Here is a 22681-nt window from a genome sequence, read left to right on the forward strand (position 1 = left end):
CCTAAACAGTTTTGTGTTGTTTTGTTTTTTTTTTTTTTTTTTAAACTTCCAACACCTACATTGACTAGCTTTGTTAAAACGTTCTGCGTGACATTAGCACCACAGACTGGACACACTGGTGCCTGCACAAACTGTATCCCAGTTTTATTTCATACTTCAGAGACCATAAGGAAAATAATTCTACTGACATTCCCCTTCTCTGAGATCCTGTTTCTGCCTTTATATTTTGAATAATCTCTCTCCAAAGTGAAAAACAGTTCTAGAGCAATCAAAGTTCCTGAGTACATAACAAAAGTACATAGTATATGTTCTAATTTCCAAAATTTTTCGATTAAAGAGAAAACGCATCAAATCAACCACCATTTTAGCTGTGATTCAATTTTAATTACCTACACACCCAGCAACATTTAAACACCTTCGATTTCAAAGCCTATGTTGTGTGTTTGGATCACTTAAATAAACAAAGAGTGACTAATACAGAGGCACACTATATTACCCTGCTTGTTCAGAACTCATATTCAAAACCAAACACTCAGTTTTTATATAACCAAAGTGCAAGAAGATTATTTCATTATCTATTAATGCTGGTTCAGGTGTACAATCATATAAAGAGCATTGCTAGATGACTATAACCTTTCCAAAGTTTCTTTACTTCACCAGAATTCAGCTTCAACTAGAAATTCCACATATGAACTACAGTTGGTCAGAGCTCAGTATGTTAAGTACATACAGACCCAAGAAGAACAACTATTCCTTGACCACACACTGAGTTAGAAACAGAGATAATCCTCCTGGAGCACTTTAGCAACTGCCACACTTTTCTCAAAAGCAAAAAACCCACCACTGAGGATCTCATTAAGCCCATCTTCAACTTCACACTCAGAAAAGCTACAACTTTTGACTTCTAAAATGGGAAAAAATTCTTAGAATCCACCTCATCTAATGATCAATGAATATTATTTTTTTCCATTTTTATGAAGTCTCTTCCAGCTGTTAAAACTACAGGAAAGTGTAAGCACTTTTATAACTCAGGTTAGTTCAACAAGGTAAGATTTTCACGTGGGACAATTCAAAGTTAACAGTGTCTTATAAATAATCATCATCTGAAGGTCTTTTGAAGAATAAGATTCTGGGACCCTTCCACAATTAGACATTTATATTCCTATTGCAAACAGCATACAAATTTAACAGCTTCCTGTGCATTCAAACTAGCACTGAAAAATCCTGCACAAAACAGAATTAATATTCTTCAAAGTGATATATACCTATCCACCAGCTCCTTCATTCCTTCTTTATCTGGTACCAACGACTGGTCTTGGTCATCTGCCAGAGGGGTCCCAGCTTGGCGATATATACACCGAACCATGTATCTGACTTCTGACCAGTAATTTTGAAGCTGCTGAGGTTCACGTTCAGGCTCTGCTGAATTTTCTCTGCAAATAAAGACAAAAATAATTACCCTCTATTTGTACACATCACATAGGTGCATTGATTCCTACTATTCTGGAAAAAAAAACCCACAAAATACACCTGAAAATGCCTAAAATAAGGTAAGAAACTGGATAAATGCTGCCATTCGTAAGTTACTGTTACTGTCCAGACAACTCGTATAAAGGAGTTTAAGCACACACCTACAAACAAGCCACAACAGTGCTCACAGTCTGACCACAGCCACCACGCTGCTGAGTTTGAATTCAGTTCTTACCTGCGCTCATTACAGGCCTCACAGTTGCATGCTATGTCTGCAGGAGAGGAATTGCTAAGATCTGCAGCAGGCACTGTCTGCGCACCCACAGTTATTCTTCCTCCTCCTACAGATTCCTGCTGTGATCCACTGTTTCCAAGAGGCATGTGCAAAAGAAAATCTTGGCTCTGAAGGAAAAAAAACAACCGAACAGGTAGCCTTCGGTTTGTGAGGTCTGATATGTTAAGAGGTGGGCAAATATTAAAGTGGTAATTCTTAGTGCTGCATATATTTTGGGAGGACACTCAAACAGACACAAAGAATTTATCTACGAAAAGCCTAATAAATGCAAGAGATGGACTGAGAAAACCAACTATACAAACAGAGTTTCATTTCTAATAACCAAAGGTATGTTGGTTATAATTATCACCTTTATGTACTTCAGCATAAACAATGAACTAAGCTAAAGGAAGGCTTGCATCATCCACGCTTAACCATAAACCAGTAGTATCTCCAGTCTCCATTTAACAGTATGTTTGGGTTTTGGAGTTTAACAATTCCTTCTAGCAAAAATCATTGAATCTCCTTGCTTGTAGCAGCCAGATATAGCATTTCATGGTAATGGATGTTAGAAAGCTGCTGTCACTGGGAATGGATGTGCCCTCCTGCGCCCAGCACTGCTCAGTACCAGCAGATGACACAGACCTCTCGCCCAAGACTGCTGGTATTTTTGTCACCAGTTTCTCTCCCTTCTCTGTGCTCCAGCCCCAGCACATGCCATCCTTCCCTCCTGCACCCTCCCAAGGCTGCCACAAGCTTTCTGTGGCACCAGGCAGGGACCTCTCCCACAGCAGTAGCATGACTGAACAGGTATTTTTGTGCCCCAAAGCCTGGATTGGGATGCAGACAAGTTAAAACAAACCTGCACGCATTTGCTACCAAGCAAGGCAAGGAGAGCACCAGCAACCTGAACACAGGAGCATCTATAGCAAACCACCTGTACTCTGGCCTGCAGTGACTGCTAACAAATTTTTTTTTAGATAATTTTGGCTTTTTTTCCCAGCTGGCTTCTCAAATTTGGCTAGTTACCAAATCCACTTGGGTCTTTTTTAAGTCAAGCTTCCAGACTTAGAAACCACTTTTGCTGTTTGCTTTTAAAAATTCCTCTTTAAAAAAGAAAACAGTCACCAAATTAAAAAAAAAATGCTGTAAATTTTTATTTCATCTGGAATATCTATAACTTAAAATGTTTAGGAAGCAATTCCTGCTTTTCCTGCACTTGTAGAACACTTATTTCCTTTACTAATTCACTAGCAGAGCTTAAATAAGTCAAAAATTTTGACTAAACTGAACAATAATGTGCCTCAGTCTTGCTGTGCTTTGAACTCTCTAGGATGTGTTTACCATTTTACTACCAGTATAATTTCCTCAGTTATAATCTCTTGATTAATTTTACTACCCTTGTTAATAGCAAGGATATCTGTAAACATGAGATGTATACAAGTGATATACTCTTAACTTTTCCTCACAAAAAACTATGTTAAGTGTGCTTTTAACACGAGCTTAACAACATACACTATACAAAGACAATCTTTCTTCACGTTGATTTACTGAAATAAAAATCTGTATGTGCCTATGGGCATGTGCACAGCCTGTTAGTTCTCTGCAAGGAGATGTCAGCTGGAATTTATAATACTTCCAATTATCCCAAGTGTGTGGCTTCCCAGATCAGCCAGATGATTTGGTTCTGCAGTATACCATAGTTTACTTCTAATGAGGTTTTGCTGGACCTGTCAATGAACTTTTAGTATCTTTCTGGTACACTGAGCACAGTTCTCACATGAGGCTGAATTCACGACTTGAAATATTAGCACCATGTATTAAATTGGTGTTTGCAGTGCTACCAAGAATAAGAAATTGTTATATGCATACTAGGCAAAGTTGTGCTTCCTTATTAAAACAATACAGGAAAGAAAAGACTGCAAAACGCAGAGACACAGGCAAGTGTCAGTGCAAGTATAGTGACTCCAGAACACTGCTAAAAGAATAAGGAAACTCAGATACTTTACCTCACAAAGAGGGGAAAAACACACCATGAGCAGATGGTATAGAAGAGTGTAATGACTAAGGTCACACTTGTAAGAGTAGAAGAAGATGAATTTAATTAAAGGGAGTAAGGACAAAGTTTGAGATATGGTGAATTAAAAGGCAAAAAACCCAGTAAGAAACAGATCTAAACCTTGCTCTACTCGAAAATCCAAAACTCAGATTCAGAACTCCTCATTTTTGAAACACCTAGCTGGTTCAGTTTACCTCACAGGAAAACCAACTCGAGATCTCCTAGAACGCTTCCTGAGCGTTTACAGTTGAAGTGATTCCAAAGCACAAAGTGCCATTCAGCCCACAACAACACATCTTCTCAGTGGAACGAACGGAAGGACTTGAACTTACCACAAGAGATTGCTCTATTGTAGCGTGCCTCTCCTCCTTTTCGACTGTTCTTCGACAGTCTGGACACACCCACAGTGGAAGATGCAGCATATTGTTTGCTTTTGGAGATGTGGAAAGTGCTGTTTTGCTAGAATTTTTTATCCCGCTCTCTGAAAGCGAAGTATCTTTTCGTTCACTTCTACAAAGAAGACAATGCTCGCCAGTTGTATACGGTGCCCTTTGGCCCAAGCCAAAGGTAAATGGTGTCTGCAAACAAATATGTTGATAGGTAACTGGTTATTGAGAGAACACACACCAGAAAAACTTATTCTCAGATTTGAAACAAACAAACAACCCCCCCCCCACCAAAGAACAATGCACATATTTTACTGGTCGTTATTAAATGGTGAATATTTAGAGCGTCCCAAGATCGAACACATCAGTCTCAATATCCATGAGGCAAACAAGTCAGACTATGAATATATTCACATTTAGAAAAAAATGTTTTCAGGGAGCATGGACCACAGCCTTTCCCTCTAAAACACTTCAGCCTAGATGCAATAATCTAGTAAGTGAAATTAAACAGGGATAGTACAATGCCTTTTACTGTTGTCATCATTACAGATAAAACGAAAAATAACTGCTCTTTGAAGTTCTGTGTAACCTCCTTTCTAATACTATGTGAAAAGAGACACTTTCAGCTACGCTTTTTACAAAATAAAAGTATAAATCAGTTTAAACAAAACCAATCAGGAGGATCTTAAAATCCACTATCATCTATTGAGTACAGTAGACTCAGTAACTCAGGGGGACGGAGACAGTTCAAAACCTAAACTCTCTCTCTGTCTCTCTATGGTTCAACCATGAAATGCTGATCATTCACCAAGACTGACAGTGAAAATCAAGTTGGGCTGCACAAGACAAAGAGAACCCAACTTTACTGGACATGAGTGAAACTGAGATGAAAGGAATAAAAAAGTGGCAGAATCACAGATTTGTCCCATTACATTGCAGCTACCAGCTCTGCCTTAATTACCATCATCTGTGTAAGCCTCAACATTGTTAAATTCTTTCTCAAAGATAAAGCAAAATTTAAATAAGTAATTCAAACATCCTTCTCAATACTGCTTAAACCTCAATACTAACAAAAATATTGCTTTAAAGATCTTGTAGGGCTGAACTGCACAAGCACAGTGAACAGTTCTTTAGGTCAAAGGACTAGTTCAAGATAAAAGAGAATTAAATCACCACCTCTCTTCTTTTCTTCACAGCAACAACAAATCAATTCCCTATTGCTGACATCTAATGAAAAACGGCAGAGCATTACAAACTCTGATTTTTGTGTTCTTCACATTTGTAAAACTGACAGACTCGGCAATATGGAAAGAAAAACTAATAATTCTAGACATAAAAAAAGACACACTGAATTCATCTCCACAAGTATCCTCCTACCTTTCAGAAGTTCATGAGAAATTTAACAGATTTAGTAAAAACAGTTAATCACTTTACTTATTGATGCCACTCCTAGAATTCACACCTAGGGCAGGAAAAAGAACACAATCTCTCCAGGAGTGTACTGCAGGCTTGCAGAAAACCACCTTATTTGGGAAGATTCACTCTGCCTCCCGAAAGGCTGGGACTGACCAAATCCTTTGTTGGCTCTACAAGCACGAACAGATTTCTCAAGTTAAACATTCCTCTCGGCTGCCCTGCACTCACCTGCAGATCTTATTAAAGCCTAAAACCCCTGCATGCAGGAGGCCATGGCTGCTCATGAAAACCCTGAAAGTTTCCTTCCTAAATTTTTTTTGAAGCCAAATTAAGTCCCTGTTGGAATGATGGTTATAGCTATTGCAGGCAAATCCTTATGAACATCATCCAAGGACATCTTCCAACAAGCAGGAACAGCAGAGGATGAAACATGAAAGTTCAGAAGCTGAGACAACCTGACACTCTTTTGCAAAGGTTAAGGTCATGGCAAATGCACCCCAGACATACTGCAAGGACTGCTAGAAGTTAAGATGATGGTGTATAATTTGCTTAAAGCTGCATCACAATTATTATAAAAGCCATGGTAAACACAGAAGGAACAACAATCTTCATTCTGACCAACTCACAGACTCAGGAAAACCCTAACTATTTCCCCACTGGGCCCACATTTATGACAGATACGAAGTTTAAATTAAAGCACTTGGTTCCTAGAGCACAATGCACATCATGAATGAAAGTTAATTGAAGCAGTTTATTCCTAACAAAATTGACAGTTGGAACTTTGACAAAATCTAGATCATAAGCATCTCAGATACCTGCTATAGCTCTTTCATACTAAAATGAAGCTATGAATTGCAGTTTCTTAGTTATTTAAAAGATGATGAATACAGTGACTGTTCATGTGATCATTTCACCAGGAGCAGGGGCAGTAAACTCTTCCTGGATTAGATGAGCTTGGAATTAGGTCACATACACATTTGTATGTGTCTTCAGAGCAATCAGAGCAAAGTGTACATTTTGAGAAAAGCGAGATATTTTTCCACTAGTCAAGCTTCAAAAAATGTGGGCTGCATCTCTACAAGAAAACACCCAGTCTCACTTTCTCTCTGAAACATGTTCAGATATAACATTCATAAATGAAAGCTGGAAGTAGGACAAATTGGAACAGAAATAACTGCACCTCTGCTATGTATTTAGATTTATTTCCAAGAATAACTTTATTACCATAAAACCGCACAGATTTTTTTTGAACATCCGTGTGCATTTTCAAGCATATTATAACAATAAAATTTTACTTTAAAAAAAAAAAAGCTTTCACTGCTTTTTAAAGCTTGATTACTGAAATTATCAGAAACTAACTTCAGTTGGCAAAGTCCCAATCTCTAATAGAATTCTTTTTGAAGAGTTTGCTCTAGTATGTTTAATACTGTTTGGTACCTTTTCCCATTAGTAAATAATTCTGCAATCCTATACACCCACAAAATTTGCCTGCACTTACCTGAGAAACACCTGTGAACTCTGATCCAACAGTACTGTCTGTAAACTGTGTACCATTTAGTGAAACCTGGAAAAAAATCAATAATGGGTTGGTGACAATAGCTGAGTTTAATGCTAGAAGACATTACAAAAATGACACAAAACCTTCGCCTGTATTTGAGGGTTGATAAAACAGCTTTTGAAACTTCAATGACTAAAAAATTGCACAGATGGAAAACTCCTTTTCTTTTGTAATAGAAGTTCTACAGATGTAAATTTTGCAATTTATGGATTTTAAACTTTTGCACAGTAGCTCTTCCAGTAGCAACTTCGAGGTGAAAGAATTGATATAGGAACACAGAAAATTCATAAGCAAAATTACGTTTTTCCTTCAGTATTTGATTGTTTGTAATTAGCTTTTAAACTTCTATTGTGAATTGAAACAATTAAAAGATTTTTGTCTTTTGAAAGTTGAATACAATGCTACTCAGAAAAATATGCAGTATTCACCAGGAAGAGTATTCCACAGCAAGCCTCCAAAAGCCACTCAGCTATTCCACTGCAGCAGCTTCCTTCCTGCCCCAGGTTATAACTCCAACAGAAATCTCCCAGATCTCCTCTACTCCAGTGTAACAGAGGCCACACCAGGCAGCAGTGAAGCGCCTTTTACAAGCCCCAACTGTTCTCATACAGCATTATTTGAAGACACTAAATCAAGAGTAAAGTTAAGACAACACACAAATTCAAGCCCGTGACAATGAAGAGCCCTAGATCACACCAACTTGAAGAAAAAGCACTAGACTAAAAACAGCGGGAAAGGGGAAATAAAGTCAATTATATTACTCTTTACTTTCCTTCTTCTTGAGCAACGGTTGAGCTCTGGGATTTCAGATATCATTTTACCTCATGCCTCTGTTCCACCTTCCACATGTTTTTGCTAACCTCTTTTTGCCCTCCAGTTTTCCACCTACTGTTGTCAGATATTAATATCTCTAAGACTTCTCTAAAGACCGTGATAAAAAGCGGTCTGTTTAACGTAGGACCCCCACACATCTTGTTCGTTGTATTGACAGAGGTCAGAAAATATTTCTGCCCTGCTACCAAACCATAAACTCTGACTGGAGCCTTCTTCAGTACAAAAGAGCATCCTTCAGATTTACACATCCACAGAATTACCAATTGCTCAGTTTAGAGACAAGGGGATTATTGCAAAGCCATTATCTTCAGCTAGCTTTTTTCAAAGGCAAAAAAATAATTTCAAATAATTGCTAAAGCAAATACAAACAAGAAACCACACAACTTCTCTTACATACCCTATGCTATGTTTCCAGAGTAGGTATTTAAGAAAAAAAAAAAACCCTCATATGCAAGCCAAGCATCTCAGACCTAAAATTATGGGAACAAAAATGCTGACGTGGAACAAGTTACCTCTTTTTATTGAGACATCTTCCAAAAAGTGAAAAAAACAAAGGTTTTTTTAATTAAAAGAAGTCTTCTTGACCAAGAAAAGATATCCTCCAGTCTGGAGGTCCACTGGTTTTTGGTATGCATATGTATTCAAAAACCAAGAAACCAGTAAGAAAGCTCAGAATGAAATTGGTATCTGCAGCTAAAATTTTATAATTTTTTTTGAAAATTAATAAAAAGATTAAGTTCATCAATATTATTAAAGGAGTACATTTACCTTCTTTACATTCAAGACTGGTAATGAGAAATGCATGAGCCATCACACTGAAACATGCAGGAACTGAGTGGCCAAGCTAAAAGCAGTCAGAAATGTTACAAAAGCAGAGACAAAAACAGTGGGAGGTTTAGTTACCCACTAAATGTCACAAGAAGCCAAGACAAAATTACTGAACATCAGGAATGACTGCTTCATGGAATGAGTTGTCATGCTGCTAACAAAAGAAAAGACATCTCTTGATCCTAAGCACTGTGCAGAATTTGCTTAAAAATATTAGCATAACCCCCCCCCAGAATTTAGTAGTGACCTAAATATCTGCAGGAGGAACAAACACCAAGGAATTTAAAAAAAAGGAATTAGACAAATAGGAGGAAACAAAGAGAATCATCAAAAATTAAGTGTCTGTAGGCAATGAGATGTAAGACATTGTATGTGATGCTTGGAGCAAACACAAAAATCACAAAAAAAGACTTAAGTGGGGATGAATAATGACGTGACAGGCAAGGGAAGGAGGTGGCTAAATAACATATTAGAGAAAATATTAGAAGAATCTTGTAGAAGTTGTCCAAATGGGGCTCAAACAATAGCAAGCTAAAAACAGACTGAGAAAAAAAATACAATGAGACAGTTCCACAAATAATTTAAGGAAGAAAAAGAAGTATAAAAACTACAACTAAATCCTTTCTCAAGGCCCACAAGGAGCAAGGAACAGTAAGTAGCCTGTGAGAATCTCTAAAGCTAAGGTAAATAAACAAACAGAAACATTAAAAGTGCTTAAAAAGCTAAGGTCACAGCAGAAACACCAGATTTATTTTTTGTATGTTCATGTTCACTATGGAGGAGCTTAAAGATGTTCTCCCAGTGAAAGGCTTCTTTATGGAAGATGGATTAGAGGATCTGTTTCAAAGCAAAGCACTGCTAGAAAAAAACCAGAAAATGGACAAGTGAAAAATTAGCAAACCACCAAGAGTGGATGACATTCAGCCAAGAGTCCTAAAGGAGCTCAAGGACATTATCGTTGCACTAACAATTTCAGTATGTTAATTCTTGCTCTATACTTCAGCAGCACTAGAGGAGCAGATGATTTTTTAAATTATTTATTTATGAAGCTTTCAAAGATCTAGGAAACTGCAGTTATCCAAAGCCTATAGCAAGAAAGTGTCTGAGATTACAAAGTTAACTATCAGCATTAAATTCCACATGTAACTAAAGAGACAGGAAGAATGGCAGAAGGACCTTCCAAGATCTAGTTACGGGGCCATATGTTGACAGATATAACTCTGTGTGCAGAGAATTAAAGTGGAAGTTACAAGCTAGACAGCTGTCACTTCTGGATAAGCCTAACTTTTTTTTTTTGTTAAATTAAACTTATTTTTACAGCCCTGAATATCCTTTTTAATGATTTTATAGTTTTATGTTTTAAAAACCCGTTTTGTGAAAGTGAATGCCAGAAGGAAGGCTGACATGGATCATCAGGAAAACATGAATCTCCACAAGAACTCTTCACCATAATGAAGTGTGTGTGCGAAACCTTCCTGCTCTTGCTATAAATGGTATTTACAATGGAAAAGATATAGGGAAATATATCCTGTGTTTCTTAGAAGCTGCTGTCACACTAACTCACCTTCTTGGAAACAGTGATTTTCTAGAGAATAAGGCATGCATCATTTTGGCACAGTATAATTCATACCAAAAAGTGTGAAGAAGGAGAGAATCACAGCTTAAACAACAGTGCTTGATTACACCAGAATGACCTTGAAGAACCAGTTGAGCAATTAGAAAATAAGCACTCAGAGGCTGCCATAATTTGCTCTAATAGCCTGCTGCTATCGAAATCAGACCTTCAGGAGGCTCAGTGACATATTACTAGACAACACACCCCCACCTTTCTCCCAGCTGAAGCCTTGTGAAGCCACAAAGATGATGGAAGTGAGAGTGATACAACATTCTCAGGAGAGCTCAGGAAAAGAAAAGCACAGGAAGGAAATTTAGATTTGATGCATCATCACTGAACCCTAAACAGTTCAACAGAAATTTGATGTTAAAAAAAAAATGCAGGATTTAATAAAATTTCTCCTGGGGAAAACCAGCAGGGATATTCTGCACTGATTTTCTCAGGAGAGGTTTTGCTTTCTTAGGAAAGATAGACTAGAAACAAAACAGTTACCAAGGGTCAATTCAGGCTACACTTTATTCTACAAGGTCCTAATATAATAAAGGTATTCCATACCACTTGAATCAATTACCTTATTTTTATATAGGGAGGTAAAAAATTAAGTTTGTTGAAAGATCTGTGAGTGTCTAACACTAAAGAGAAGTACTGCACTTAGCCCTGCTACCCTCTCAAAACCCATCCAGATGTCTCATCCATGCCACTTGCTCTCCTGCCCTGCATTTTTGTGCCAAAACCCATTTGTCACAGCTGTTCTGTGCTGAGCCTTCTCTCAGGCACTTCCAGGCAGTGAACACACCCCAGCACTGCTCTGCAGCTCCTCAGAGCAGCTTTGCCTCGCTCCCCACCGCTGTCACCCAACACCATTTGGGAGGCAGCAGACTCAGGTGCCCCTCCCTGGTGAAGATCCCCCTCGCCAAAGCCTGAGTGAAGCTCCAACTTGGGAGCTCTCCAGTCTCAGGCTGAGCTGTTCCTCTCCTCTCCCAGACACAGCTAAATCGGTCACAGAACTGCTGCTGGCAGATGAGTGATGCTTACAAAATCCTAAGTGACTCTCAGATATGAAGAACGATTTCTTTATGCATTTAGTTCAACAGAATAGCAAACTATCTGATTTCAGTAAGTGAAAATTTAGGATCCTTCCCTCCCTAACACAAACTGATTTAAGGATAAGCCACTGCAAAAGTCAAACACATGGATGAGAGGAAAGAATGATGATAAGTGCATAAGAGAGGTTCAACAGTAGGTAACAAACAAAATCTGATGCACGATACCCCTGGATTGTAAGACCTGGAAAGACACACGGGGGGAGGGTTATTCTACACATCCACTGTAGTTCTCCCTCGCCATTCCCTAGCACCAAGCACTGTCAGACAGCACAGTGTGCTGGCCAGACCTCTTGCACATGAAGTTTTTAGGGTTTGTTTGCTTTAAACACTGCTCCTGAACTCTGCCAGTAGTGACCGTATCCTCTGCAGTAACAATAGTCTCTGCACAATGTATATGACAGCAATGAAGAGATATTATGATGTGAAAATCAACCATAAACTATCAACACTTATCCTTTCCTTAATCCTTTTTTAAGTCCACATTATAACCAGTTAACACCTGGTACAACCCAGTTTTTCAGAGGAGGAGCAAACTGCAACAGATCTACTTGGCACTGTCATCCCTCTTGCCTATGAGATTTCATTTATTTCAACATTCTGAATATTTTTAATCTGCTTTAAGAAACCCAGGAACATTTTTAAAGGCATTGGTAGTACACGCTCAAGAGACTAAGCAAAGTACTGTCTGGTTTCCATACTCTGGGCAGACCAGTTCCATGCACCACATGAAAGCAAAAACAAACTCACCCACCGAAATACCGTAAGCCCTGCGAGATATCAACTGGTGCAAAACCAAAGCAAAACAAAGCATATGCCCAATAAAGAGGAATGTGCTCTACAAAAACCACTGTATTCCATCATTTTTTCATGAAAGTATTTGTTGTTAAGGGTAGTCTTAACACTGAAAGAAACGGTCCAGGGAGGTCTTGGAAAGAGATGAATGGTCACCCAGAACCATAGTCAGGAATCCCCTTGGAGAGGACGAGCACATCAGCACTGGAGCTACGGGTGTATTTATGGTCAGTATCAACATGGCCAAGAAATGCAGAAGTGCCCTCTGACACAGTGTGCCTGGGCCTGATGTACTGTGGCTGGCCTGGCCCAAGGTCATTGGAAGTCCCTGTCCATGGTCATGAAAGTCTGACACCCAAGTGGCAGGCGAACAGGAAACTTTTCCAACAGAAGGCAAGACAGAAGTCTGTGGAACTCTTATTTTTAATTTTTAAATAACCCCCAAAAGAACTAAAGCTTCTGCAGAAGGAAAGCATGACCTCTTAGAAAAGCATACCAAAATGATATTTTAAGATTAAATGTAAGAATTTTTTTCCTAGCACTGGAGTAAGGAGAATGCAAAATTAACACATCCAACACCAGGCAGGAAAATAATCAGCAATATGCAACACATTTCCAGGTTCATTAGCAGAGCAACACTCAAGAAACTCAAGCAGCTATCAGAGTCTATTATTATTGTTGTTTTAAAGAAAAAAAAAATCTTTCTACATCAGTTGCAGAAAATTTAATTGCAAAGAGCTTTTAAACAGTAGATTGAAAATAAGTAAAATGTTTGATGGGCAACAGTGAGAAGTTTGGAGGTTTCCACTCCAAACATGGTTTAGTGTTATGCAGTAGTGAAACACATCTTGGGGGGAGGAGGGTGTGTACGTGAATAAAGACCACCAAATACTCTTATTAACTATAAAGGTAAAAGATAAACACACTACCATAGTACCTCTCCCTGAGTTAGGAGTGTTTTGTTTAAGAAACTGACATAAACATCTAAATTTTTCTTGTGATAATCACACTTCTCTAGTGACACTGAACAGAATGCAGTTATATTTCCTAATACACACTTGCTTGCCAGGCAGTCTCAATATTACAGGAGAGACACTGCCAGATAAAGTGATTATTGATTAACTGCAAGTGTCACCAACAGGGACAGTTGTGAAGGTTTCTGACACAAAGATCCTTGATTTTACCAAGGATGCTGAAATACCAAATAAAAATCAGACAAAGCAAAGACAAGATGATAATTATTAAAGTTCATATATCCATATTAAGGCAGCCAATACCTGATCTGGTCAACTGATTAATTTTGCAAATTATCAATTCATTTTACCAAGCATGCTGTCCTCAGCATCAATATTCACAAACACCTAAATTATCATTTCCCAGCCCAGCCTGCTTTATTTTAGTGTAGTCCACACTCTTGAGATTGAAAATTTTTCAATGAAAAAAACCATACCCATAAACAAGTCAATGATACCAGAAGTCAGTCCTTTGGTACTTCTTAAAAAAGCTGCTGGACTACACACAATTTCAGAGAATCTTTAAATCTTTATGTCAATTATCAGGGATACAGAAAAGTGAAAGCTGCAGAAGTTCCAACAGTCAGACTCCGTATTTTAAATTTTTTTTTTAAACTACTCTCAAATAATATAGATAAACTACTTTTTAGGTCTGAAATAATTAAGTAGCAGAAGAAAGAGAAGTTGCCAGAAGCTGAACAGTCACGAGTAAAGTGTTAGTGAGAAGCCTGGCAGAGGCTCCAGAGGGCAAAAGCACTGCCCATCAATACAGCGAACGTGTCGACTCAACCCTTACTTATATTGGTATCTAACACACAGCACACTTATGCTCAACAGCTACTGTACTTAACAGAGATCATTACCATCATACCAGAGAGCTCAGTCAAATACATAACCTCAACAATCTGTTCTGATGTAGAAACAGGCCTAAACCCCACTCAAAAGCCAAGGAGCTCAGCAGGACCTGAGTGCACAGTGCCCTCCCAGTCACTGAGGGTGTTTGTGGAAGCAGATTTGCTGCAGAACACCACGTGAGATACATCAACCAGCTGTGACAGCCAACATGTTATTGCTCTGTGTACCACCTTGTGTATATACATCTGGATGGGGCTGGTTAGAAATCTTGTGGCTGTAAAGCACATCAGCGGATTGTGCCCTGCTTCTCTGTCATGCTTAGCCAGCAGGAATTATGTACTTACTACTCAAGGGTTAAACACGGGAAATGCTGGCACTACGAAAAGATTATGCATCTAACTCAAGAATTCATACTCGTTTTGTTTGTAAAGACAAGCAAAAGCCAGGAAAACGCTGAGCAGAGAGCACAGTGTTGCACTCAGTTACAAACCCAACTACGTGCGACAATCTAACGAGGCTCTTGTCAAATAGGTCACTCATTTAGCCCTCCAACAGGCAAAGTATGATATTACTTCATATTATGAAAAATCTATTAAGAGTTTTTAAGATAATATTTGGCAATAGTCATCGTATTAAACCAAAATTAGGCACTCACAATCCAAGTATCTCCACAGAAAATGCTTATGAGCAAAATGGTTTCTATCTCTTTTGGCCTGTGCTACTGCCAAAATAAATTTTGTGAGATCCAAGGTTAATCCCTCTTTAGCCAATATAACAGTCTTCTTATATGAATAATGAGGAAAATTACAAACAAAATCAACATTATGAGACTTCAATAATTTTAGTGACACTTCTTCTGCAATTTTAATCTTTTTTATGTGATAACATTGATTTCCAGTGTTTACTTTATTAAGTAAAATCAGCCACTACAGAATCTGACTAACCCGAAAGACAGGTTCTCTGAAGGCTTCCCTTCTTCAATAAGGTCTTATTATTAAAACTTATCACCTGGCTTTAAGTAAACATAACACTACTTTCATGTTTAGTAAAAGCTATTCCTAAAGTAAATTGTTGATGTCAAACAAGCTGACAAGCTGAGGGTGGGGAGGCTTAATCTAGAAAGCTCGATCTATCTTGCATGTAGATAAGGCAAGTGTACTATGAATGGCTCAAAACCCCAACATTATTCCTCTCCCCACACCCTCAAAGATCTCAAACCTGATTTGCTTCTTTTCCAACAGTGAAATCCTTTAAGACCTTTGATACTAAGTCAAAATGTCAAAGAAATTTTCAACAGAAACTGAAATTTCAAGTTATACTTTTCCCAGTTGAAGCCTTTGTCATTATGTAAGTTCAATTTACAGAGAGGATTTTTAAAAAGTGTAAGTAGCAGGTATATACAAGACTTGTTCAAAAAGACCAATACTTTCCAGTTTAGCAACAGTTCTGATTTAAGAGTGACAGTGGGGGTGGGTGGGGAGGCTGTCCCCATCTCACCCATTTGGAGAGATCCCCTAAAACAAAACCAAGATGACTAAGTGTGTACCACCTCCTGCTAAAACTCAAGTCTAAGATAGTTGGCCAACAAGACTTTGTGCCAAGGAATTTTTATAAGATATAAGTATTTACATGCTCATCACAGGGCAGGAAGGGGGAGGAGGAGGATAAATCACCTCTACACAGCCCTGTTCTTCAACATAAGCCATAACATTACTAGTCAGAGAAAGCTGAAAGCATCTAATTCCCCCATGGCTTGGAAAAGTGCTGGTCATGCACTGTTAGCATCTGCTGGATCAAATACATGGATACCTTTCAAAAGTCTGTGCAAAAAGTATATGTAATTAAGGTATTGTTTTGTTTGTATGACCAGATGCACAGAAAAACCTCAAAATTGGAGCAGGGAGGAAGGAAATCAGACAGCACTGAACAGTGCAGAATAGGAAGAAAACCAGTTTTCTAATTCTGGTTCTTTAAGACTAAAGTCCTCTGAAAATAAGTAAAGCACCATTTCTGGTGTATTTACATAAAACTGATTATTTAGCTGATGTATCTTTTTTTTCTTTGGGTCCTCAGTGCCAAAATAAAACAATTCTACTGTAGCACAGTAATCAGAATAAACTGAAGTCTAACAGCTACTTAAAATTCACAAACCCATCAAACCTGGTCTGACAAAAAGCCTTACTCAGAAGCACAGCCATCTAAAGTGACATGACCTATGCTGCAAATAAAGGTGCCTGAAGCTCCCCAGGGACAGGTTTTTTTTCTCAGTAGAACCTCAAAAAGATGACTTTGAAGTAGTACTTTGAAAGGAAGACAGATATTGCTATTCTGTAATGAGTTTTAAGGAAGCAATGTCTATATTCTGTGCCATTCCTCCCACACATTCTTCAATAGCACACTCAGTTTTTCTTTTAGTTGAATCAATTTAAAATACATCCTTCAGGAAATGAGCACCTGTTAGGAAATAAGGAGTTCACAGGTTATAGTGCCACAATATGAAAATGTCAGCACACAAAAAAAGCTATGATCTCTACAGGAACTATGAAGAATTCATAATCCAAAATTAAAAAGATGGAATTCTGATCTGTATCCCATTACAAGACAGAATGATCTACAATCACTTAACTTTTTAACTGGAAGTTAAAGCAAGGTTGTACTCAAAGAAGAGTTTTTTTCACCTATTTTGCTTTACTCAACAAGGTGAAATCACTTCCTTGGGCGTTAATTTGAATGATGCAGACCTTAACTATTCATTCCATGAAACTTGCAGATGGGTAATACTCACTCCTACCTCAACCACTGCAATGAAATCCCCCTCTCTTTCTTCTATTTTGAAAAGTCTGATGTGGCAACTAATCACTATCAAATAATACTCTAAGGAGAAAAAAATTAAGAAACAGACAGTAGCTTTGCAGAATGAAGTGTACAGACCCTATCAGAAGTCCTACTGCATTCTGAAGATACTCAATTCTGTGTTGAATTCTACTGCTAAAACCAAACCTAAACTGTAACTAAGAAAAATACCTAAGCACTGTCTGGCACATGATCTCATGAAATTTCTCTTGACAAAAGGCCAAAGACCTTCCTGAATTAATTCCTGTTTGGATGCTCCTTCCATAGGATATGATCTAAAATAATTCCTATTTGAAAACTTCAAGTAGCAAATAATCTACCTAAACCAGAATTAATCTGGGCACAGAATGAAACAGCAAATATTGCTCTTCATCATAACTTTTCTTCTGTTATGTATTCAGATGCTTCAATCTGATGAGCCTTTTTTCCCCTTACCTTCTGAGAAACGGGAGAGAGTGAAAAAACAGGCCCTTGGAAGTCAGCAACACAAATAAATGGGAACACAGACAAATGGGATCATCCTTTCTACTAGTACTTCCTACTTCCTGGGTAGCCACAAGAACTGGTAATTCAGGAAGAAATCCCTGCTGGACAGCAAATAGCCTCCCATGTGATACCATTGTGAACAGATTCAAGGGCCAGGCCAAGCTTTTTTTTTTTCTTTTTTTAATACACAGAATATCGTACAGCCAGGCAGAGCATCAGCACAGCTATTCTAAAGATCACTCTATTGAAGTCACATGAAATTTGGCAACACTTCCATGAATACTGGTTGTAACATATGAACAAATACTGGTTTTCATCAATCAGCTGAGAGCTCTTATTATCCCTTTCTGGGGGAAGGGGAAGAAAAAAGAAAGAGAAGCGAGAAGCTGCACTTTTATCTGACTATTAAACTTTACTCTGCAAACGACAGCATCGCTATCTGTACAAATGGGCAGCTTCAGCTGATGAGCCATTTCCCTGTAGCATCATAAATAGAGAAAAAATTCAATTCCAGAGTAAAATAAAATTATTTTGGTCATTAAAACCAATAATTTTTTAAAAATTCCTATTCACACTTAGGGCAGTAAATTAATACAGAATTCAGAACAGAAATATTACAGCCAGCATAGTGTAATAAACAATGACACTTCAGCAAAGAAATAATGAAGATAGGAAAAAATCAGAGCTCTAAGTTTTGAAGTAAAAAATTAAATACCAATCAGAAAGCTGCAAACTGTAACATAAGCTTATGCTCATCTTTATAGTTACGATTTCATAACTATTTTCTCAAAGAAAAATGTTTTTAAACAGAGCAAAACCCAATAGCTACAATAAGTATGAGGCTATCAACTCTTAAATTGTGTGTAACCAAGAAACTACAGCTTGCCTATACTTGTGCAAGCAATCATTCGGATAAATAAGACTGTTTATTCAGATTAAAGCCAGTAGCAATTAATATCCTTATCTTCTTTGTATCTTGCATTGCATTGACCTGAAGTACTGCATGTAAATTGAAGAATATGTTACTAATAATTGGTTATTTTTAAGAAGTATCACTGTGCATATGCATATTTAATGATTTGTACTGATGATTCCATAACTACTTCTCTTTCATCCTATTCAACTAATTATTCTTAGTTTACAACTGTCAGAATTTTTCAACTGCCAGCTTCAAATCAAGAAATTGCACATCTTAAAGGAAAATTAAAAAAGAGATACTGACAAGTTTCTCGTGCTGTATTTGCAACCAAATATCCCTTCTGAGATTAACTCTCTAGCAAGAAGCGAATGGGCATTTTGTTACACCAACGGCTTACGGTCATCACTGAGCCTGCAAAAAGAAAACACGATTCCAACGTGCATCACACTGTTTTCAAGAGACATTGGGAAGTATTAGTGCTGCTTCACAGCCCTCTGGAGGAGACCTCATTTGGTCAAGCACCTTTTCAAGGAACGACTAACTGGAACAGACATGGTGACAGCCAAGCAGGGCCGGCAGCAAGAGGCCTGGCTCGTTTAGCTTAGCGAAGCAATGAAGTTCTCTGCAGATGTACCGGGGATGGGCAGAAGACAAGAATTAAAATGAGGACAGGGAAGCAGAGTAAAGTGTCCTGGAATACACTCAAAGGGAAGGATAAATCTATCAGTCACAGCACGAAGGACGTAAAGCAGAACTGAAGATCCAGTAGTGAAGATCTATTTCAAATGGAGCTGAATTAGCTAATGGAAGGCATTTTATGGTATTTCTACAGACAGGCAGTACCAAAAAAGCTGCCCATATCCCCTCACATTTTTATCACCCTTCACATGGAAAAGCTTTGTGGTCACCCAAATATATCTGCAACTCAACTGTACTAGATGAACTGGCTTAGTCTTCTGGGTGATTTTTTCAATTCTATTTGCAGTAGGGGAGAAGAAGGTAAATTTGCCTACAATGGTTTTTATAAAGCTCTTACATACCTTTTAACACTGCATTTAAAATAAAAAGCAAAAAAAATTAATATTTTAAGTTGTGTATAAAGGTATGGACAATTTGCAAGCTAAAGCAAACTTGAAAACCTGAAACCAAATTAAAATCATAAGGGGAGGAAATCATGTCTCTTATTTGTGGATGTACAGGAATTAATAAGATCAAAAGAGTTTCCAGCACAGAATTAAATGCTATCCCCATCTGACAAGTGAAATGGTAGCAAGTACACAAAAGAACAGAACTAACTTAAGCACAGATAAGCTTAGACTTCAGTGAAAAAATACTTGGATCTGTAATACTTCAGTGTGCAGCTACCAAGAACCCAGGCTCTCCGGCGGAAAAAGGGAGAGAAGGAGATTTTGCTTTCATTACACACATTACAAATTCTTTAGGAGCACATATCTCACCCCACATGCAATACGTCCCTTCTTGGTAGCTAAATATGACACAGAAACAGAGCCAATCCACCTCCTTCCAGGATTCTGCCTTTACTGTTCTAGGAATATGTTCAATATTTTCCCAGCAATTTTGCAGTCACATGTGCTAAAAGATACCAAAAGCTAATAATGAACATGATTTGAGCATTTATTTTCCAAAGTACAATGGTCAGTCTTCTGAGCAGGTAGTTAAAATGCCTCAAAAATCTCTCAACTAGCCCTGACACATAACAAGCATGCATATACCTTTTTTTCCTAATACAGAGTCGATAGAGATTTAATCTGTTGTTTATACTTCAATCCTGAATAGAAATATGTAAAATTAATAGGATTATGCAAAAAACCCAAAAAACCACCAAAATGTGCCTGCACTTTCCTTATGAACAGTAAGAAGCATTCATCCAAAGGCAAGTGTAAGATGCATAAGACAACATTTAGAAGGTAGCTACTCGACTGTGTAACTTCAATGCTACAACTGTAAATGCCCTACTTCAGGAATTATGCTACACAAAAATGACCTCACCTGTTAATTAGTAAAGGGTTAAAACATACACACTCCTGACAGTAAAACCTCAGAGTATTAAGTAAAGCCATGCATGGGAGAGGACATTTTCAGAAAGATCCACCAAATACAATTTCTGAAACTAGCCATGTTTTTCCCACAGCAGAGAAACAGAAAAGTCAGACAAATTGCATACCCTGTACTTGGACATGACACAGACAATACAAGCCAGAGAAATAGTTCTCCATTTCTCAGCCCATTCAATTCTGCAAAAATCAGCATCAGTAAGAAGCAGAGTCCTAATTTAACAGTTAAGACTTAAGAGCAATCACCAAAATTACAGGAGAAGATGCAGCAAGTAAGCTTCAACATCCGAACTGCATTCAAAGGCTGTTTCTAACAAATCACTACAAAGTTAATAAAACCACAAGTTACGCAAATATCCAGAGAACATTACCTCAGTCCTTGCACTTCATTACCCTCAAACTACCCAGCTCTTGATGCTCAGCATACACCCATACACCACACTACTGAAACAGAACATGTCATTTCCTTCAACTACCAGCATAGGAGGCACCAGAAATTTACTGAATCGACTGAAGAAACATGTAAAATTTGAAATCCTTTGACCCAAGCATCTGATTTACTGCTGCAACTTAAGAAGCAGAGATCAGTGTGTCCAGGAGTCTATCTCACCAAAATGCAGGGGTGCATATGGCAGGAAGACAACCATGAATCCAACATACATACCAGGAACAAAAAAAGTGGCATCTCCAAAACTCTCATCTGGAATGTTCCTAGACCCAAGCATGTAAGGGCTATAATGAGAAGCGAGCCAAATTTATGCCCTGGACTGGATTTGTAGGAACACTTGCCTATATTTCCTATACTGAGGAGGATCACTCTTTTGGGGGGGGAGGCATTAAGGAGAAGCAGGGGCAGCTGAGCTGAGACATCTGTAACTGCAAAGTCTTTAAGACAATCTATGAGGAGACTACAAAGTCTTTAAGGCAATCCACGGAGAGACTGTGAAAAACAAGGCAGCTAAAGAGCTGTATCAGAGAAAATGCCATAGAGAACAAGCTGTCTGCTGGCCCTGCCTTGGGCTGTGTACTTGGGCTTGTCTGGATGTTCTCTGCCTCCTTCAGTAACTTGTCAGAGGAGCAGAAATCACATCTATCAAGTCTAACCAACAGGCAGATGTGCATCAGCTCTAAGGCATCGCAGAAAGCTGCTCAACATTCATTCATAACACCAGCTACTGTTTGTGAATATTTTACACTAGGACCATGAGCAAAACATCAGGAGTCCAAAGATGATATACCAGGGCAATCTGAAAAGGAGCCTAAAAGAACAAGTAATTATTCACAAAAGTTCATAAAATCCAAACAACCAATCCATCAGTCTTAGATATATGCATACAAATGTATGAAGCATAAGAAAAGGAGCTAGAATTCTCTGAACATGATTAAGGCTATGATCTACTCCATAAGAGTCCCTTTCCTGCTGGAATACTAACACAGAGGATTGAGTCAGTTCACAGAAAAACAAAAAACACAACAAACCCTCAAACAAATAAAACCCCAAACCAAACAAATCCAAGTGCCCAGGAGCGTTATGCCCTATACCCAAAGGACACAAGCATCACAAATGCAGAGAGATATCCTGGAAGTCTGTAAATAATAAAAGGAAGAAAGCATGTGAGTGCAAGCAAGCTGTAAGCTTACTACAGACCATCAAAAATAGTCAAGAGACAGGAGATATTCTTTCTGATCACGTAGAAGAGGGAAAAAAGCATAAAAATTCTTATTACGAGATACTAAGAACCTAGGCTCCTACTGAGACTGATTCAAGGAACTTACATTTTTAAAACACAGAAAGCAACTGGAGACACTTCCTTTAGCTGTAGCCAGTAAGAAAAAAAGTGGTTGACAGTAAACAATAAGAGACAGTTTCACTGGAAGTGAACCATCAAGTCAAGAGTTACTGCAGAGGGAAAGGAAGGAAGAACAGCAAGAGAAAGATTTAACATTACTAAATAAGAGCTCACAGAAGGCAAGTCTACAGCAAGGAAGAGCTAATTCTCAAATGACACAATAGATACAAACAAATTCAAGAAAATCAAGCACAGCAAAAGAATAGAAAACATAGCAAGAGAATAATGACTCAGAAAAAGCATGCAAAAGGAATAACAAGCATAACAATGGCAAGAGAATACAAGGGAAAAA

At 38.1% G+C, this 22681-nt stretch overlaps 1 protein-coding gene across 3 annotated transcripts in view; it reads right to left on the bottom strand.

Annotated features, from left to right (window-relative positions):
• Nucleotides 1-7163, bottom strand: part of FAM193A (family with sequence similarity 193 member A) — a 45078-nt gene extending 37915 nt beyond the window's left edge. For 2 of the 3 annotated variants that reach the window (XM_027712774.2, XM_039382999.1), the window contains exons 1-3: nucleotides 4136-4312; nucleotides 1706-1872; nucleotides 1266-1433 (exon numbers count right to left, since the gene is read on the bottom strand). In XM_027712774.2, coding sequence (XP_027568575.1) covers nucleotides 1266-1433; nucleotides 1706-1872; nucleotides 4136-4225 — 425 coding nt within the window. In that variant the 5' untranslated portion in view covers nucleotides 4226-4312. Of the gene's footprint in view, nucleotides 1-1265; nucleotides 1434-1705; nucleotides 1873-4135; nucleotides 4382-7103 lie in introns of those variants that run through there. The other variant, XM_027712775.2, reaches the window with a different exon arrangement.
• Nucleotides 7164-22681: the final 15518 nt, after the last annotated feature.

Source organism: Pipra filicauda, unplaced genomic scaffold (assembly GCF_003945595.2).
Source record: "Pipra filicauda isolate LSUMZ 115617 unplaced genomic scaffold, ASM394559v2 scaffold293_size922472_pilon, whole genome shotgun sequence".
In the NCBI taxonomy this organism is placed as follows: domain Eukaryota; kingdom Metazoa; phylum Chordata; class Aves; order Passeriformes; family Pipridae; genus Pipra; species Pipra filicauda.